The sequence below is a fragment of the Coregonus lavaretus genome (genome assembly GCF_964263955.1).
Source record: "Coregonus lavaretus genome assembly, chromosome: 12".
NCBI lineage: Eukaryota > Metazoa > Chordata > Actinopteri > Salmoniformes > Salmonidae > Coregonus > Coregonus lavaretus.
In genome coordinates, this window is record NC_139999.1 from 1526719 (window position 1) to 1544957 (window position 18239).

Consider the following 18239-nt stretch of genomic DNA (forward strand, 5'->3'; position numbering starts at 1 on the left):
TTGAAGATGGGTCGTGGCTGGGTCTTCCAGCATGACAACGACCCGAAACACACAGCCAGGGCAACTAAGGAGTGGCTCTGTAAGAAGCTTCTCAAGGTCCTGGAGTGGCCTAGCCAGTCTCCAGACCTGAACCCAATAGAAAATCTTTGGAGGGAGCTGAAAGTCCGTATTGCCCAGCGACAGCCCCGAAACCTGAAGGATCTGGAGAAGGTCTGTATGGAGGAGTGGGCCAAAATCCCTGCTGCAGTGTGTGCAAACCTGGTCAAGACCTACAGGAAACGTATGATCTCTGTAATTGCAAACAAAGGTTTCTGTACCAAATATTAAGTTCTGCTTTTGTGATGTATCAAATACTTATGTCATGCAATAAAATGCAAATTATTTACTTAAAAATCATACAATGTGATTTCTGGATTTTTGTTTTAGATTCCGTCTCTCACAGTTGAAGTGTACCTATGATAAAAATTACAGACCTCTACATGCTTTGTAAGTAGGAAAACCTGCAAAATCGGCAGTGTATCAAATACTTGTTCTCCCCACTGTATATCTATCAGTGAGTCCATAGTGTTCTATGTCTATCAGTGAGTCTCTGTTGTGCGGTGCACATGAGGTGATGAAGTTACACTTGTATGCAATTTACTACTAAATGTTTGCCATCGTGTATCTTTATAATAGCTTTCTGCCGTGTTTTAGAAGTCAAAGATTTCTTATCTGTACAGCTGCCATTTCTGTTGCTTCCTACTAGCGTTGTGTTCCTGCTCCGTTCTCCTCCCCTCTGCTCTGTGATCACATGCTGCTCTTCCTGCTCCGTTCTCCTCCCCTCCGCTTCATGTATACATGCTGCTCTTCCTGCTCCGTTCTCCTCCCCTCTGCTCTGTGATCACATGCTGCTCTTCCTGCTCCGTTCTCCTCCCCTCTGCTTCATGTATACATGCTGCTCTTCCTGCTCCGTTCTCCTCCCCTCTGCTCTGTGATCACATGCTGCTCTTCCTGCTCCGTTCTCCTCCCCTCTGCTCTGTGATCACATGCTGCTCTTCCTGCTCCGTTCTCCTCCCCTCTGCTTCATGTATACATGCTGCTCTTCCTGCTCCGTTCTCCTCCCCTCTGCTCTGTGATCACATGCTGCTCTTCCTGCTCCGTTCTCCTCCCCTCCGCTTCATGTATACATGCTGCTCTTCCTGCTCCGTTCTCCTCCCCTCTGCTCTGTGATCACATGCTGCTCTTCCTGCTCCGTTCTCCTCCCCTCTGCTTCATGTATACATGCTGCTCTTCCTGCTCCGTTCTCCTCCCCTCTGCTTCATGTATACATGCTGCTCTTCCTGCTCCGTTCTCCTCCCCTCTGCTCTTTGATCACATGCTGCTCTTCCTGCTCTGTTCTCCTCCCCTCTGCTTCATGTATACATGCTGCTCTTCCTGCTCCGTTCTCCTCCCCTCTGCTTCATGTATACATGCTGCTCTTCCTGCTCCGTTCTCCTCCCCTCTGCTTCATGTATACATGCTGCTCTTCCTGCTCCGTTCTCCTCCCCTCTGCTTCATGTATACATGCTGCTCTTCCTGCTCCGTTCTCCTCCCCTCTGCTTCATGTATACATGCTGCTCTTCCTGCTCCGTTCTCCTCCCCTCTGCTCTGTGATCACATGCTGCTCTTCCTGCTCCGTTCTCCTCCCCTCTGCTTCATGTATACATGCTGCTCTTCCTGCTCCGTTCTCCTCCCCTCTGCTCTGTGATCACATGCTGCTCTTCCTGCTCCGTTCTCCTCCCCTCTGCTTCATGTATACATGCTGCTCTTCCTGCTCCGTTCTCCTCCCCTCTGCTCTGTGATCACATGCTGCTCTTCCTGCTCCGTTCTCCTCCCCTCTGCTCTGTGATCACATGCTGCTCTTCCTGCTCCGTTCTCCTCCCCTCTGCTTCATGTATACATGCTGCTCTTCCTGCTCCGTTCTCCTCCCCTCTGCTTCATGTATACATGCTGCTCTTCCTGCTCCGTTCTCCTCCCCTCTGCTCTGTGATCACATGCTGCTCTTCCTGCTCCGTTCTCCTCCCCTCTGCTTCATGTATACATGCTGCTCTTCCTGCTCCGTTCTCCTCCCCTCTGCTCTGTGATCACATGCTGCTCTTCCTGCTCCGTTCTCCTCCCCTCTGCTTCATGTATACATGCTGCTCTTCCTTCAGAAAAGCATGCTTCACAACTTTGTTCATTTGGACAATTTCTCTCGTTCACTTTCGCTTGTAAATGTCCACACTCACCATAAATGACATTCGGTAGCTACTAGCTTGTATAACTTTATGAGCTGGAGCTGCAGTTCGTTTGTTCTTTCTCGTTCTTTCTCGGTACAGCCTCATTTCAAAATGGATTAAATATAATTTTTTTCCCGCACCCATCAACACACAATACCCCATTATGACAAAGTGAAAACATGTTTTTAGAAATGTTAGCAAATTTGTTAAATGAAATGCAGAAATATTTTTTTTTTGGGACAGTATGACTTTAACGGTATTTTATGTTTTTGAATAAAATAAGTTTAAAAAAAAAAATCAGTAGTGGGTGGCAATACATATATTGCATTCAGAAAGGATTCAGACGCCTTTTTCCACATTTTGTTACGTTATACTTATTCTAAATGGATTAAATCGTTTTTTCCCCCTCATCAATCTACACACAATACCCCATAATGACAAAACAAAAACAGGTTTTTAGGAATTTGTGCACATATACAAAAAAAAAAAAAAACTGAAATATGACATTCAGACCCTTCACTCAGTACTTTGTTGAAGCACCTTTGGCAGCGGTTACAGCCTTGAGTCTTCTTTATATTTATTATATATATATATATATACATATACATACAGTGAGGGGAAAAAAGTATTTGATCCCCTGCTGATTTTGTACGTTTGCCCACTGACAGACATGATCAGTCTAGTTTTAATGGTAGGTTTATTTGAACAGTGAGAGACAGAATAACAACAAAAAAATTGATTTGTACTTGACCCACTCTCAATCAATGAGAGACAGAATAACACGTTTTAAGTTCGTTGCAGACAGACCAATGGGATTTATAGGATTTATTGTTTATCAGGAAATGTTCTACCTGCAGGCTGCAATGTTTTTATTTGTTGGCTTTATGTAGGATATTTTTATATAATTGGCAATGGAAGTTACTTTATAGATTGATCATTTTCATTTAGATTTGGATAGAATTTAGATTAACCACATGACCATGATTTTGAGATATGAAGACGTTATTATAAATTTAAATGAAACTGTTTCACGAAAATGTGTATATGAAAACCATTACTGGCACGCAGATCGGTAGAAATGGTAAATTGGCATGAGAAGTTGCCGACTCATCGTGTAGCCTATTACCGGCAACTTCAGGAGAGTAATGGCAGAAATCGGCGAAAGCCAGCAGGAGGAGAATAGTTGGGTCATGTTAAGGTTTTTTCTTCTGGTTATCTAGATCTCTGGCGCCCTCTTGAGGCATCAAACCGTAGGCTGTAAAGCATCAGACAACCTCAGTGCACATAGTTGATTTTATTGAAACATGTATACGGAAAAATTCACGTTTAAAAATGTAGAGCAATCGATTGGTCGATTTTGTTTTTGTCACACACACTACCAGTCAAACGTTTGGACACATCTATTCATTCAAGGGTTTTTCTTTATTTTTACTATTTTTTTAACGTTGTAAAATGCTGTTTAATCAGCTTCTTGATATGCCACACCTGTCAGGTGGATGGATTATCTTGGAAAAGGAGAAATGCTCACTAACAGGGATGTAAACACATTTGTGCCCAACATTTGAGAGAAATAAGCTTTTTGTGCATATGGACAATTTTTGCCATCTTTTATTTCAACACTTTACATGTTGCGTTTCTATTTTCGTTCAGTGTATAGGGTGCCATTCAGACGCAGACTATTATATTAACCGTTTAATTTCTGTTGTATAACTGTTTATATAATGCACTGCTCAAACAAATAAAGGGAACACTAAAATAACACATCCTAGATCTGAATGAATGAAATAATCTTATTAAATACTTTTTTCTTTACATAGTTGAATGTGCTGACAACAAAAACACACCAAAATTATCAATGGAAATCAAATGTATCAACCCATGGAGGTCTGGATTTGGAGTCACCCTCAACATTAAAGTGGAAAACCACACTACAGGCTGATCCAACTTTGATGTAATGTCCTTAAAACAAGTCAAAATGAGGCTCAGTAGTGTGTGTGGCCTCCACGTGCCTGTATGACCTCCCTACAACGCCTGGTCATGCTCCTGATGAGGTGGCGGATGGTCTCCTGAGGGATCTCCTCCCAGACCTGGACTAAAGCATCCGCCAACTCCTGGACAGTCTGTGGTGCAACGTGGCGTTGGTGGATGGAGCGAGACATGATGTCCCAGATGTGCTCAATTGGATTCAGGTCTGGGGAACGGGCAGGCCAGTCCATAGCATCAATGCCTTTCTCTTGCAGGAACTGCTGACACACTCCAGCCACATGAGGTCTAGCATTGTCTTGCATTAGGAGGAACCCAGGGCCAACCGCACCAGCATATGGTCTCACAAGGGGTCTGAGGATCTCATCTCGGTACCTAATGGCAGTCAGGCTACCTCTGGCGAGCACATGGAGGGCTGTGCGGCCCCCCAAAGAAATGCCACCCCACACCATGACTGACCCACCGCCAAACCGGTCATGCTGGAGGATGTTGCAGGCAGCAGAACGTTCTCCACGGCGTCTCCAGACTCTGTCACGTCTGTCACATGTGCTCAGTGTGAACCTGCGTTCATCTGTGAAGAGCACAGGGCGCCAGTGGCGAATTTGCCAATCTTGGTGTTCTCTGGCAAATGCCAAACGTCCTGCACGGTGTTGGGCTGTAAGCACAACCCCCACCTGTGGACGTCGGGGCCTCATACCACCCTCATGGAGTCTGTTTCTGACCGTTTGAGCAGACACATGCACATTTGTGGCCTGCTGGAGGTCATTTTGCAGGGCTCTGGCAGTGCTCCTCCTGCTCCTCCTTGCACAAAGGCGGAGGTAGCGGTCCTGCTGCTGGGTTGTTGCCCTCCTACGGCCTCCTCCACGTCTCCTGATGTACTGGCCTTTCTCCTGGTAGCGCCTCCATGTTCTGGACACTACGCTGACAGACACAGCAAACCTTCTTGCCACAGCTCGCATTGATGTGCCATCCTGGATGAGCTGCACTACCTGAGCCACTTGTGTGGGTTGTAGACTCCGTCTCATGCTACCACTAGAGTGAAAGCACCGCCAGCATTCAAAAGTGACCTAAACATCAGCCAGGAAGCATAGGAACTGAGAAGTGGTCTGTGGTCACCACCTGCAGAACCACTTCTTTATTGGGGGTGTCTTGCTAATTGCCTATAATTTACACCTGTTGTCTATTCCATTTGCACAACAGCATGTGAAATGTATTGTCAATCAGTGTTGCTTCCTAAGTGGACAGTTTGATTTCACAGAAGTGTGATTGACTTGGAGTTACATTGTGTTGTTTAAGTGTTCCCTTTCTTTTTTAGAGCAGTGTATAAACTGTAGAATGACCTTTATCGTCCTCTTGAACTGAACTCTGAACTCTGTCCTCTCCACAGTGTCATCCAAGCACCTTTACCACTTCCTGTTGATAAGGTAGGTGGATTCGTCTGTCTCTGTCCACGGTGTGTGTGAGATGTGCATCACATCTGGATGGCAAGAGTTGATGATATCAATCAGATCTCTAGTCTGCATATTGATGCTTTCTCCCATTTTTTTCACATCTGGAAAGCAGGGAGGAAGGATCGAGGGGAGAGAGGACAGGGTTTCCCGAACTCGGTACTGGGACCCCAAGGGGTGCACATTTTGGGTTTTGCTACAATGCATTCAGAAAGTATTCAGACCCCTTGACTTTTTCCACATTTTGTTACGTTACAGCCTTATTCTAAAATGTATTAAACTTTTTTCCCATCAATCTACACACTAACCCATAATGACAAAGCGAAAACTGGTTTTTAGGCATTTTTGCTAATTTATAAAAAAATCAAAAACAGGTACCTTATGTACACAAGTATTCAGACCCTTTGCTATGAGACTCGAAATTGAGCTCCGGTGCATCCTGTTTCCATTGAACATCCTTTGATGTTTCTACAACTTGATTGGAGTCCACCTGTGGTAAATTCAATTGATTGAACATGATTTGGAAAGGCACACACCTGTCTATATAAGATCCCACAGTTGACAGTGCATGTCAGAGCAAAAACCAAGCCATGAGGTCGAAGGAATTGTCCGTAGAGCTCCGAGACAGGATTGTGTCGAGGCACCGATCTGGGAAACGGTACCAAAACATTTCTGCAGCATTGAAGGTCCCCAAGAACACAGTGGCCTCCATAATTCTTAATTGTAAGAAGTTTGGAACCACCAAGACTCTTCCTAGAGCTGGCCGCCTGGACAAACTGAGCAATCAAGGGAGAAGGGCCTTGGTCATGGAGGTGACCAAGAACCCGATGGTCCCTCTGACAGAGCTCTAGAGTTCCTCTGTGGAGATGGGAGAACCTTACAGAAGGACAACCATCTCTGCAGCATTCCACCAATCAGGCCTTTATGGTAGAGTGGCCAGACGGAAGCCACTCCCCTCAGTAAAAGGCACGACAGCCCGCTTGCATTTTGCCAAAAGACACCTAAAGGACTCTCAGACCATGAGAAACCAGATATTCAGGTCTGATGAAACCAAGCTTGAACTCTTTGGCCTGAATGCCAAGCGTCACGTATGGAGGAAACCTGGCACCATCCCTACAGTGAAGCATGGTGGTGGCAGCATCATGCTGTGGGGATGTTTTTCAGTGGTAGGGACCGGGAGACTAGTCAGGATCGAGGGAAAGTTGAAAGGAGCAAAGTACAGAGATCCTTGATGAAAACCTGCTCCAGAGCGCTCAGGACCTCAGACTGGGGCGAAGGTTCACCTTCCAACAGGACAACGACCCTAAGCACACAGCCAAGACAACGCAGGAGTGGCTTCGGGACAAGTCTCTGAATGTCCTTGAGTGGCCCAGCCAGAGCCTGGACTTGAACCCGATCAAACATCTCTGAGTGACCTGAAAATAGCTGTGCAGCAACGCTCCCCATCCAACCTGACAGAGCTTGAGAGGATCTGCAGAGAAGAATGGGAGAAACTCCCCAAATACAGGTGTCAAATCAAATCAAATCAAATCAAATTTTATTGGTCACATGCGCCGAATACAACAGGTGCAGACATTACAGTGAAATGCTTACTTACAGCCCTTAACCAACAGTGCATTTATTTTAAACAAAAAAAGTAAGAATAAAACAACAAAAAAGTGTTGAGAAAAAAAGAGCAGAAGTAAAAAATAAAGTGACAGTAGGGAGGCTATATATACAATAGAATAAAGTGACAGTAGGGAGGCTATATATACAGGGGGGTACCGTTGCATAGTAAACGTGCGGGGGCACCGGCCAGTTGAGGCAGTTGAGGCAATATGTACATGTGGGTAGAGTTAAAGTGACTATGCATAAATACTTAACAGAGTAGCAGCAGCGTAAAAAGGATGGGGTGGGGGGGCAGTGCAAATAGTCCGGGTAGCCATGATTAGCTGTTCAGGAGTCTTATGGCTTGGGGGTAGAAGCTGTTGAGAAGTCTTTTGGACCTAGACTTGGCACTCCGGTATCGCTTGCCGTGCGGTAGCAGAGAGAACAGTCTATGACTAGGGTGACTGGAGTCTTTGACAATTTTGAGGGCCTTCCTCTGACACCGCCTGGTATAGAGGTCCTGGATGGCAGGGAGCTTTGCCCCAGTGATGTACTGGGCCGTACGCACTACCCTCTGTAGTGCCTTGCGGTCAGAGGCCAAGCAGTTGCCATACCAGGCGGTGATGCAACCAGTCAGGATGCTCTCGATGGTGCAGCTGTAGAATTTTTTGAGGATCTGAGGACCCATGCCAAATCTTTTTAGTCTCCTGAGGGGGAATAGGCTTTGTCGTGCCCTCTTCACGACTGTCTTGGTGTGTTTGGACCATGATAGTTCGTTGATGATGTGGACACCAAGGAACTTGAAGCTCTCAACCTGTTCCACTACAGCCCCGTCGATGAGAATGGGGGCGTGCTCAGTCCTCTTTTTTTTCCTGTAGTCCACAATCATCTCCTTTGTCTTGGTCACGTTGAGGGAGAGGTTGTTGTCCTGGCACCACACGGCCAGATCTCTGACCTCCTCCCTATAGGCTGTCTCATCGTTGTCGGTGATCAGGCCTACCACTGTTGTGTCGTCGGCAAACTTAATGATGGTGTTGGAGTCGTGCCTGGCCATGCAGTCATGGGTGAACAGAGAGTACAGGAGGGGACTGAGCACGCACCCCTGAGGGGCCCCCGTGTTGAGGATCAGTGTCAGTGTGGCAGATGTGTTGTTACCTACCCTTACCACCTGGGGGCGTGCCAAGCTTGTAGCGTCATACCCAAGAAGACTCGATGCTGTAATTGCAGTTAAAGGTGTTTCAACAAAGTACTGAGTAAAGGGTCTGAATTCTAATGAAATGTGATATTTCCGTTTTTTATTTGTAATACATTTGCAAATATTTCTACAAACCTATTTTTGCTTTGTCATTATGGGGTATTGTGTGTAGATTGATGAGGATTTTTATTTATTTAATCCATTTTAGAATAAGGCTGTAACGTAACAAAATGTGGAAAAAGTCAATGGGTATGAATACTTTCCAAATGCACTGTAATTCAAATAATCAACTAATTATCAAGCTTTGATTATTTGAAACACCAGGCCAAGATCCCTTCTCCTCTCCAGCTCTAAACATCAGGCCCAGATCCCTTCTCCTCTCCTGCTCTAAACATCAGGCCCAGATCCCTTCTCCTCTCCTGCTCTAAACATCAGGCCCAGATCCCTTCTCCTCTCCTGCTCTAAACATCAGGCCCAGATCCCTTCTCCTCTCCTGCTCTAAACATCAGGCCCAGATCCCTTCTCCTCTCCAGCTCTAAACATCAGACCCAGATCCCTTCTCCTCTCCAGCTCTAAACATCAGACCCAGATCCCTTCTCCTCTCCAGTTCTAAACATCAGACCCAGATCCCTTCTCCTCTCCTGCTCTAAACACCAGGCCCAGATCCCTTCTCCTCTCCTGCTCTAAACACCAGGCCCAGATCCCTTCTCCTCTCCTGCTCTAAACACCAGGCCCAGATCCCTTCTCCTCTCCAGCTCTAAACATCAGGCCCAGATCCCTTCTCCTCTCCTGCTCTAAACATCAGGCCCAGATCCCTTCTCCTCTCCAGCTCTAAACATCAGGCCCAGATCCCTTCTCCTCTCCTGCTCTAAACACCAGGCCAAGATCCCTTCTACTCTCCTGCTCTAAACACCAGGCCCAGATCCCTTCTCCTCTCCTGCTCTAAACACCAGGCCCAGATCCCTTCTCCTCTCCTGCTCTAAACACCAGGCCCAGATCCGTTCTCCTCTCCTGCTCTAAACATCAGGCCCAGATCCCTTCTCCTCTCCTGCTCTAAACATCAGGCCCAGATCCCTTCTCCTCTCCTGCTCTAAACATCAGGCCCAGATCCCTTCTCCTCTCCTGCTCTAAACATCAGGCCCAGATCCCTTCTCCTCTCCTGCTCTAAACATCAGGCCCAGATCCCTTCTCCTCTCCAGCTCTAAACATCAGGCCCAGATCCCTTCTCCTCTCCAGTTCTAAACATCAGACCCAGATCCCTTCTCCTCTCCTGCTCTAAACATCAGGCCCAGATCCCTTCTCCTCTCCAGCTCTAAACATCAGGCCCAGATCCCTTCTCCTCTCCTGCTCTAAACATCAGGCCCAGATCCCTTCTCCTCTCCAGCTCTAAACATCAGGCCCAGATCCCTTCTCCTCTCCTGCTCTAAACATCAGACCCAGATCCCTTCTCCTCTCCAGCTCTAAACATCAGGCCCAGATCCCTTCTCCTCTCCTGCTCTAAACACCAGGCCCAGATCCCTTCTCCTCTCCAGCTCTAAACACCAGACCCAGATCCCTTCTCCTCTCCAGCTCTAAACACCAGACCCAGATCCCTTCTCCTCTCCAGCTCTAAACACCAGACCCAGATCCCTTCTCCTCTCCAGCTCTAAACATCAGACCCAGATCCCTTCTCCTCTCCTGCTCTAAACATCAGGCCCAGATCCCTTCTCCTCTCCAGCTCTAAACATCAGATCCCTTCTCCTCTCCTGCTCTAAACATCAGGCCCTGATCCCTCTCCTCTCCCTGCCCCGAGGACCAGGCCTTATTTTGGGGCCTATTGAATGAGAAGGTCAGCCTGGTCCACATGGCTGCTCATCTCCTCTCCCAGTACTGAGCTCTAAGCACCGAGCGCATTCCTCTGAGTGTTCTGTTAGGGTTTGTAGGATATGGTTGCCTTGTAACCTTTCATCACACAGCACAGCTCTATCTGACTGCAGCATCTGTCAATGTCACTGGTGATTACTGAGAGGAGATGGTGTCTTGCGTGAAGAAGGATTTTTTTTGGACCTATAATCTATACTAGGCTTGTGCGGTATCCAGATTGTCCTACCTTCATACCGACCTTGTACCATACCCAGATATCCGGTAATACAGGCTCTCAACAAAAGGGGCAATATTTTCAAACCCCGCTCAGCCTCTGTAATCCGAAAGTTAGCGATGCTAACTAGCGCATTGCTAACATTTTATACAGTCTCTGACCTAAACTATACAAGTAACTCAAAAATGCTACTCACAGTTTGCTGCAAGCACAAAACAAATATTAGATAGCAAGGCTCTTGATCCAGGAGGGGATTATCTGCTGTTACCAAGAGAAGATTGATTTTGGAAGAAGCTAACCACTTAGCTAGATAGCTAACTAGCTACTAAATTAGCAAACCAAATGCTCAGCTGCAGAGCATTTAGCACATTTAATAGTTCTGAGATATCTAGCTGGCAAACGTTTAGTTGGGAATTCCTTCCTGTTACTAGATCACCTGGCGTGTGCTGCACAACAGGGAGACTCACAAGACTCCGGGCTCTCGTCATTGTCTGCTTGTAAATAAACACTACGTGACTGGGGACTACTGCTAAGTTACATAATGCAAAATGTGATTATTTGACAGGTGAAATGAAAAACGCAATCTTTATCTCCTAACGTATTGCACAAGTTGACTGCAGGTATTTACTTAAAGTAGCCACAAATATTGAAATGTACAAAATAAATTATAAGAAATAGTTTAGACTGTATTGAAAAACCATCCCGTGTCTATTTCCAAATACCCTGGTATACTCTCTCTCTATATATATATGGTATACCGCCGAAGCCTCTCTCTCTCTCTCTCTCTATATATATATATATATATATATATATATATATATATATATGGTATACTGCCCAAGCCTACTCTATACATACATACAGTTTCCACATGAATCAAACTTCACCTGGTATTATTTCACTCTGAGTAGGCTGCCCTTTCCACTAGATGAGGCTCGGAGGAAGGCTACCTGAGGTTAAGTGTGTGTGTGCAGTGAGTGCATAGACCCAGTGTTGCTGTCTAACCTGATGTCCTGGTGTGTGTGTCTCCTCTCCTCTCCTCTCCTCCAGGTTGCAGCCAACACCCCCATTATGTACTCTCAGGAACTCTTCCAGCTCGCCCAGTATCTGCAGGTATGTAAGGAACAGCAGTGACGCCTACTGGCCACATACAGCTACTGCATGACACTGCTCTTTATTTACATTTACATTTAAGTCATTTTAGCAGATGCTCTTATCCAGAGCGACTTACAGGAGCAATTAGGCTTAAGTGCCTTGCTCAAGGGCACATCGACAGATTTTTCACCTAGTCGGCTCGGGGATTAGAACCAGCGACCTTTCGGTTACTGGCACTATGCTCTTAACCACTAAGCTACCTGCCGCCCCTTACTGCTTAATTTTGTTCTGGCCCCCCGACTATCCGCTCAAAAAATTAATAAAAAAATCGGCCCATGGCTGAATCTAGTGGATGATCCCTGGGCTACAACCACTAACCTTGGGAGGATTGGCCACATTTGGAGAGTGGTGGTATGAAGACACTGCTGGCCAATCAAATCAAAGAGCAGTTTGTGGTAGTAGCTTATAGAGTGGACCGTGTTACATCTCCCCTTCATAGTCCAATGCATAGCAGAACACACACCAGGGTTGGGCTCAATTCTGTTGGTTTTCTATTGAATTGTAATTGACTTCCTGAATTGAAAAACTGAATTGACCCCAACACGCACAGTTTATCTGCCTACTGCTGGAAATGTAATAAAATAGGCCTACCTGATTATTTCTTATCCCAGCCTACAGCTGTCTGTCTGCCTGCGCTCACAGGGAAACTCTGATACAATGTTGCAAGTTAACTAGCCAGAGCTTCAGGACAGACGGTTAATAGTTGATACAATGTTGCAGGTTAACTAGCCAGAGCTTCAGGACAGACAGTTAATAGTTGATACAATGTTGCAGGTTTACTAGCCAGAGCTTCAGGACAGACAGTTAATAGTTGATACAATGTTGCAGGTTTACTAGCCAGAGCTTCAGGACAGACGGTTAATAGTTGATACAATGTTGCAGGTTAACTAGCCAGAGCTTCAGGACAGACAGTTAATAGTTGATACAATGTTGCAGGTTAACTAGCCAGAGCTTCAGGACAGACAGTTAATAGTTGATACAATGTTGCAGGTTTACTAGCCAGAGCTTCAGGACAGACAGTTAATAGTTGATACAATGTTGCAGGTTAACTAGCCAGAGCTTCAGGACAGACGGTTAATAGTTGATACAATGTTGCAGGTTAACTAGCCAGTTTTCCAGGACAGACGGTTAATAGTTGATACAATGGTTGCAGGGTTAACTAGCCAGAGCTTCAGGACAGACGTTAATAGTTGATTACAATGTTGCAGGTTTACTAGCCAGAGCTTCCTGGACAGACAGTTAATAGTTGATACAATGTTGCAGGTTAACTAGCCAGAGCTTCAGGACAGACAGTTAATAGTTGATACAATGTTGCAGGTTAACTAGCCAGAGCTTCAGGACAGACAGTTAATAGTTGATACAATGTTGCAGGTTAACTAGCCAGAGCTTCAGGACAGACAGTTAATAGTTGATACAATGTTGCAGGTTAACTAGCCAGAGCTTCAGGACAGACAGTTAATAGTTGATACAATGTTGCAGGTTAACTAGCCAGAGCTTCAGGACAGACAGTTAATAGTTGATACAATGTTGCAGGTTAACTAGCCAGAGCTTCAGGACAGACAGTTAATAGTTGATACAATGTTGCAGGTTAACTAGCCAGAGCTTCAGGACAGACAGTTAATAGTTGATACAATGTTGCAGGTTAACTAGCCAGAGCTTCAGGACAGACAGTTAATAGTTGATACAATGTTGCAGGTTAACTAGCCAGAGCTTCAGGACAGACAGTTAATAGTTGATACAATGTTGCAGGTTAACTAGCCAGAGCTTCAGGACAGACAGTTAATAGTTGATACAATGTTGCAGGTTAACTAGCCAGAGCTTCAGGACAGACAGTTAATAGTTGATACAATGTTGCAGGTTAACTAGCCAGAGCTTCAGGACAGACAGTTAATAGTTGATACAATGTTGCAGGTTAACTAGCCAGAGCTTCAGGACAGACAGTTAATAGTTGATACAATGTTGCAGGTTAACTAGCCAGAGCTTCAGGACAGACGTTAATAGTTGATACAATGTTGCAGGTTAACTAGCCAGAGCTTCAGGACAGACAGTTAATAGTTGATACAATGTTGCAGGTTAACTAGCCAGAGCTTCAGGACAGACAGTTAATAGTTGATACAATGTTGCAGGTTTACTAGCCAGAGCTTCAGGACAGACAGTTAATAGTTGATACAATGTTGCAGGTTAACTAGCCAGAGCTTCAGGACAGACAGTTAATAGTTGATACAATGTTGCAGGTTAACTAGCCAGAGCTTCAGGACAGACAGTTAATAGTTGATACAATGTTGCAGGTTAACTAGCCAGAGCTTCAGGACAGACAGTTAATAGTTGATACAATGTTGCAGGTTAACTAGCCAGAGCTTCAGGACAGACAGTTAATAGTTGATACAATGTTGCAGGTTAACTAGCCAGAGCTTCAGGACAGACAGTTAATAGTTGATACAATGTTGCAGGTTAACTAGCCAGAGCTTCAGGACAGACAGTTAATAGTTGATACAATGTTGCAGGTTAACTAGCCAGAGCTTCAGGACAGACAGTTAATAGTTGATACAATGTTGCAGGTTAACTAGCCAGAGCTTCAGGACAGACAGTTAATAGTTGATACAATGTTGCAGGTTAACTAGCCAGAGCTTCAGGACAGACAGTTAATAGTTGATACAATGTTGCAGGTTAACTAGCCAGAGCTTCAGGACAGACAGTTAATAGTTGATACAATGTTGCAGGTTAACTAGCCAGAGCTTCAGGACAGACAGTTAATAGTTGATACAATGTTGCAGGTTAACTAGCCAGAGCTTCAGGACAGACAGTTAATAGTTGATACAATGTTGCAGGTTAACTAGCCAGAGCTTCAGGACAGACAGTTAATAGTTGATACAATGTTGCAGGTTAACTAGCCAGAGCTTCAGGACAGACAGTTAATAGTTGATACAATGTTGCAGGTTAACTAGCCAGAGCTTCAGGACAGACAGTTAATAGTTGATACAATGTTGCAGGTTAACTAGCCAGAGCTTCAGGACAGACAGTTAATAGTTGATACAATGTTGCAGGTTAACTAGCCAGAGCTTCAGGACAGACAGTTAATAGTTGATACAATGTTGCAGGTTAACTAGCCAGAGCTTCAGGACAGACAGTTAATAGTTGATACAATGTTGCAGGTTAACTAGCCAGAGCTTCAGGACAGACAGTTAATAGTTGATACAATGTTGCAGGTTAACTAGCCAGAGCTTCAGGACAGACAGTTAATAGTTGATACAATGTTGCAGGTTAACTAGCCAGAGCTTCAGGACAGACAGTTAATAGTTGATACAATGTTGCAGGTTAACTAGCCAGAGCTTCAGGACAGACAGTTAATAGTTGATACAATGTTGCAGGTTAACTAGCCAGAGCTTCAGGACAGACAGTTAATAGTTGATACAATGTTGCAGGTTAACTAGCCAGAGCTTCAGGACAGACAGTTAATAGTTGATACAATGTTGCAGGTTAACTAGCCAGAGCTTCAGGACAGACAGTTAATAGTTGATACAATGTTGCAGGTTTACTAGCCAGAGCTTCAGGACAGACGGTTAGTAGTTGATACAATGTTGCAGGTTAACTAGCCAGAGCTTCAGGACAGACAGTTAATAGTTGATACAATGTTGCAGGTTTACTAGCCAGAGCTTCAGGACAGACGGTTAATAGTTGATACAATGTTGCAGGTTAACTAGCCAGAGCTTCAGGACAGACAGTTAATAGTTGATACAATGTTGCAGGTTAACTAGCCAGAGCTTCAGGACAGACAGTTAATAGTTGATACAATGTTGCAGGTTAACTAGCCAGAGCTTCAGGACAGACAGTTAATAGTTGATACAATGTTGCAGGTTAACTAGCCAGAGCTTCAGGACAGACAGTTAATAGTTGATACAATGTTGCAGGTTAACTAGCCAGAGCTTCAGGACAGACAGTTAATAGTTGATACAATGTTGCAGGTTAACTAGCCAGAGCTTCAGGACAGACAGTTAATAGTTGATACAATGTTGCAGGTTAACTAGCCAGAGCTTCAGGACAGACAGTTAATAGTTGATACAATGTTGCAGGTTAACTAGCCAGAGCTTCAGGACAGACAGTTAATAGTTGATACAATGTTGCAGGTTAACTAGCCAGAGCTTCAGGACAGACAGTTAATAGTTGATACAATGTTGCAGGTTAACTAGCCAGAGCTTCAGGACAGACAGTTAATAGTTGATACAATGTTGCAGGTTTACTAGCCAGAGCTTCAGGACAGACGGTTAGTAGTTGATACAATGTTGCAGGTTAACTAGCCAGAGCTTCAGGACAGACAGTTAATAGTTGATACAATGTTGCAGGTTTACTAGCCAGAGCTTCAGGACAGACGGTTAATAGTTGATACAATGTTGCAGGTTAACTAGCCAGAGCTTCAGGACAGACAGTTAATAGTTGATACAATGTTGCAGGTTAACTAGCCAGAGCTTCAGGACAGACAGTTAATAGTTGATACAATGTTGCAGGTTAACTAGCCAGAGCTTCAGGACAGACAGTTAATAGTTGATACAATGTTGCAGGTTAACTAGCCAGAGCTTCAGGACAGACAGTTAATAGTTGATACAATGTTGCAGGTTTACTAGCCAGAGCTTCAGGACAGACTGTTAATAGTTGATACAATGTTGCAGGTTTACTAGCCAGAGCTTCAGGACAGACAGTTAATAGTTGATACAATGTTGCAGGTTTACTAGCCAGAGCTTCAGGACAGACAGTTAATAGTTGATACAATGTTGCAGGTTAACTAGCCAGAGCTTCAGGACAGACAGTTAATAGTTGATACAATGTTGCAGGTTTACTAGCCAGAGCTTCAGGACAGACAGTTAATAGTTGATACAATGTTGCAGGTTAACTAGCCAGAGCTTCAGGACAGACAGTTAATAGTTGATACAATGTTGCAGGTTTACTAGCCAGAGCTTCAGGACAGACAGTTAATAGTTGATACAATGTTGCAGGTTAACTAGCCAGAGCTTCAGGACAGACAGTTAATAGTTGATACAATGTTGCAGGTTTACTAGCCAGAGCTTCAGGACAGACAGTTAATGGTTGATACAATGTTGCAGGTTTACTAGCCAGAGCTTCAGGACAGACAGTTAATAGTTGATACAATGTTGCAGGTTAACTAGCCAGAGCTTCAGGACAGACAGTTAATAGTTGATACAATGTTGCAGGTTAACTAGCCAGAGCTTCAGGACAGACAGTTAATAGTTGATACAATGTTGCAGGTTTACTAGCCAGAGCTTCAGGACAGACTGTTAATAGTTGATACAATGTTGCAGGTTTACTAGCCAGAGCTTCAGGACAGACAGTTAATAGTTGATACAATGTTGCAGGTTTACTAGCCAGAGCTTCAGGACAGACAGTTAATAGTTGATACAATGTTGCAGGTTAACTAGCCAGAGCTTCAGGACAGACGGTTAGTAGTTGATACAATGTTGCAGGTTAACTAGCCAGAGCTTCAGGACAGACAGTTAATAGTTGATACAATGTTGCAGGTTAACTAGCCAGAGCTTCAGGACAGACAGTTAATAGTTGATACAATGTTGCAGGTTAACTAGCCAGAGCTTCAGGACAGACAGTTAATAGTTGATACAATGTTGCAGGTTAACTAGCCAGAGCTTCAGGACAGACAGTTAATAGTTGATACAATGTTGCAGGTTAACTAGCCAGAGCTTCAGGACAGACAGTTAATAGTTGATACAATGTTGCAGATTAACTAGCCAGAGCTTCAGGACAGACAGTTAATAGTTGATACAATGTTGCAGGTTAACTAGCCAGAGCTTCAGGACAGACAGTTAATAGTTGATACAATGTTGCAGGTTAACTAGCCAGAGCTTCAGGACAGACAGTTAATAGTTGACACAATGTTGCAGGTTTACTAGCCAGAGCTTCAGGACAGACGGTTAATAGTTGATACAATGTTGCAGGTTAACTAGCCAGAGCTTCAGGACAGACAGTTAATAGTTGATACAATGTTGCAGGTTAACTAGCCAGAGCTTCAGGACAGACAGTTAATAGTTGATACAATGTTGCAGGTTAACTAGCCAGAGCTTCAGGACAGACAGTTAATAGTTGATACAATGTTGCAGGTTAACTAGCCAGAGCTTCAGGACAGACAGTTAATAGTTGATACAATGTTGCAGGTTAACTAGCCAGAGCTTCAGGACAGACGGTTAATAGTTGATACAATGTTGCAGGTTAACTAGCCAGAGCTTCAGGACAGACAGTTAATAGTTGATACAATGTTGCAGGTTAACTAGCCAGAGCTTCAGGACAGACAGTTAATAGTTGATACAATGTTGCAGGTTAACTAGCCAGAGCTTCAGGACAGACAGTTAATAGTTGATACAATGTTGCAGGTTAACTAGCCAGAGCTTCAGGACAGACGGTTAGTAGTTGATACAATGTTGCAGGTTTACTAGCCAGAGCTTCAGGACAGACAGTTAATAGTTGATACAATGTTGCAGGTTAACTAGCCAGAGCTTCAGGACAGACAGTTAATAGTTGATACAATGTTGCAGATT

General features: G+C 44.5%; 1 protein-coding gene across 1 annotated transcript in view; it reads left to right on the top strand.

Annotated features, from left to right (window-relative positions):
- LOC311138545 (sarcolemmal membrane-associated protein-like) overlaps positions 1 to 18239 on the top strand; it is a 189627-nt gene that overhangs the window by 42830 nt on the left and 128558 nt on the right. Inside the window, exons 4-5 of the mRNA XM_084173284.1 lie at positions 5608 to 5644; positions 11578 to 11640. Coding sequence (XP_084029410.1) covers positions 5608 to 5644; positions 11578 to 11640 — 100 coding nt within the window. The remainder of the gene's footprint in view (positions 1 to 5607; positions 5645 to 11577; positions 11641 to 18239) is intronic.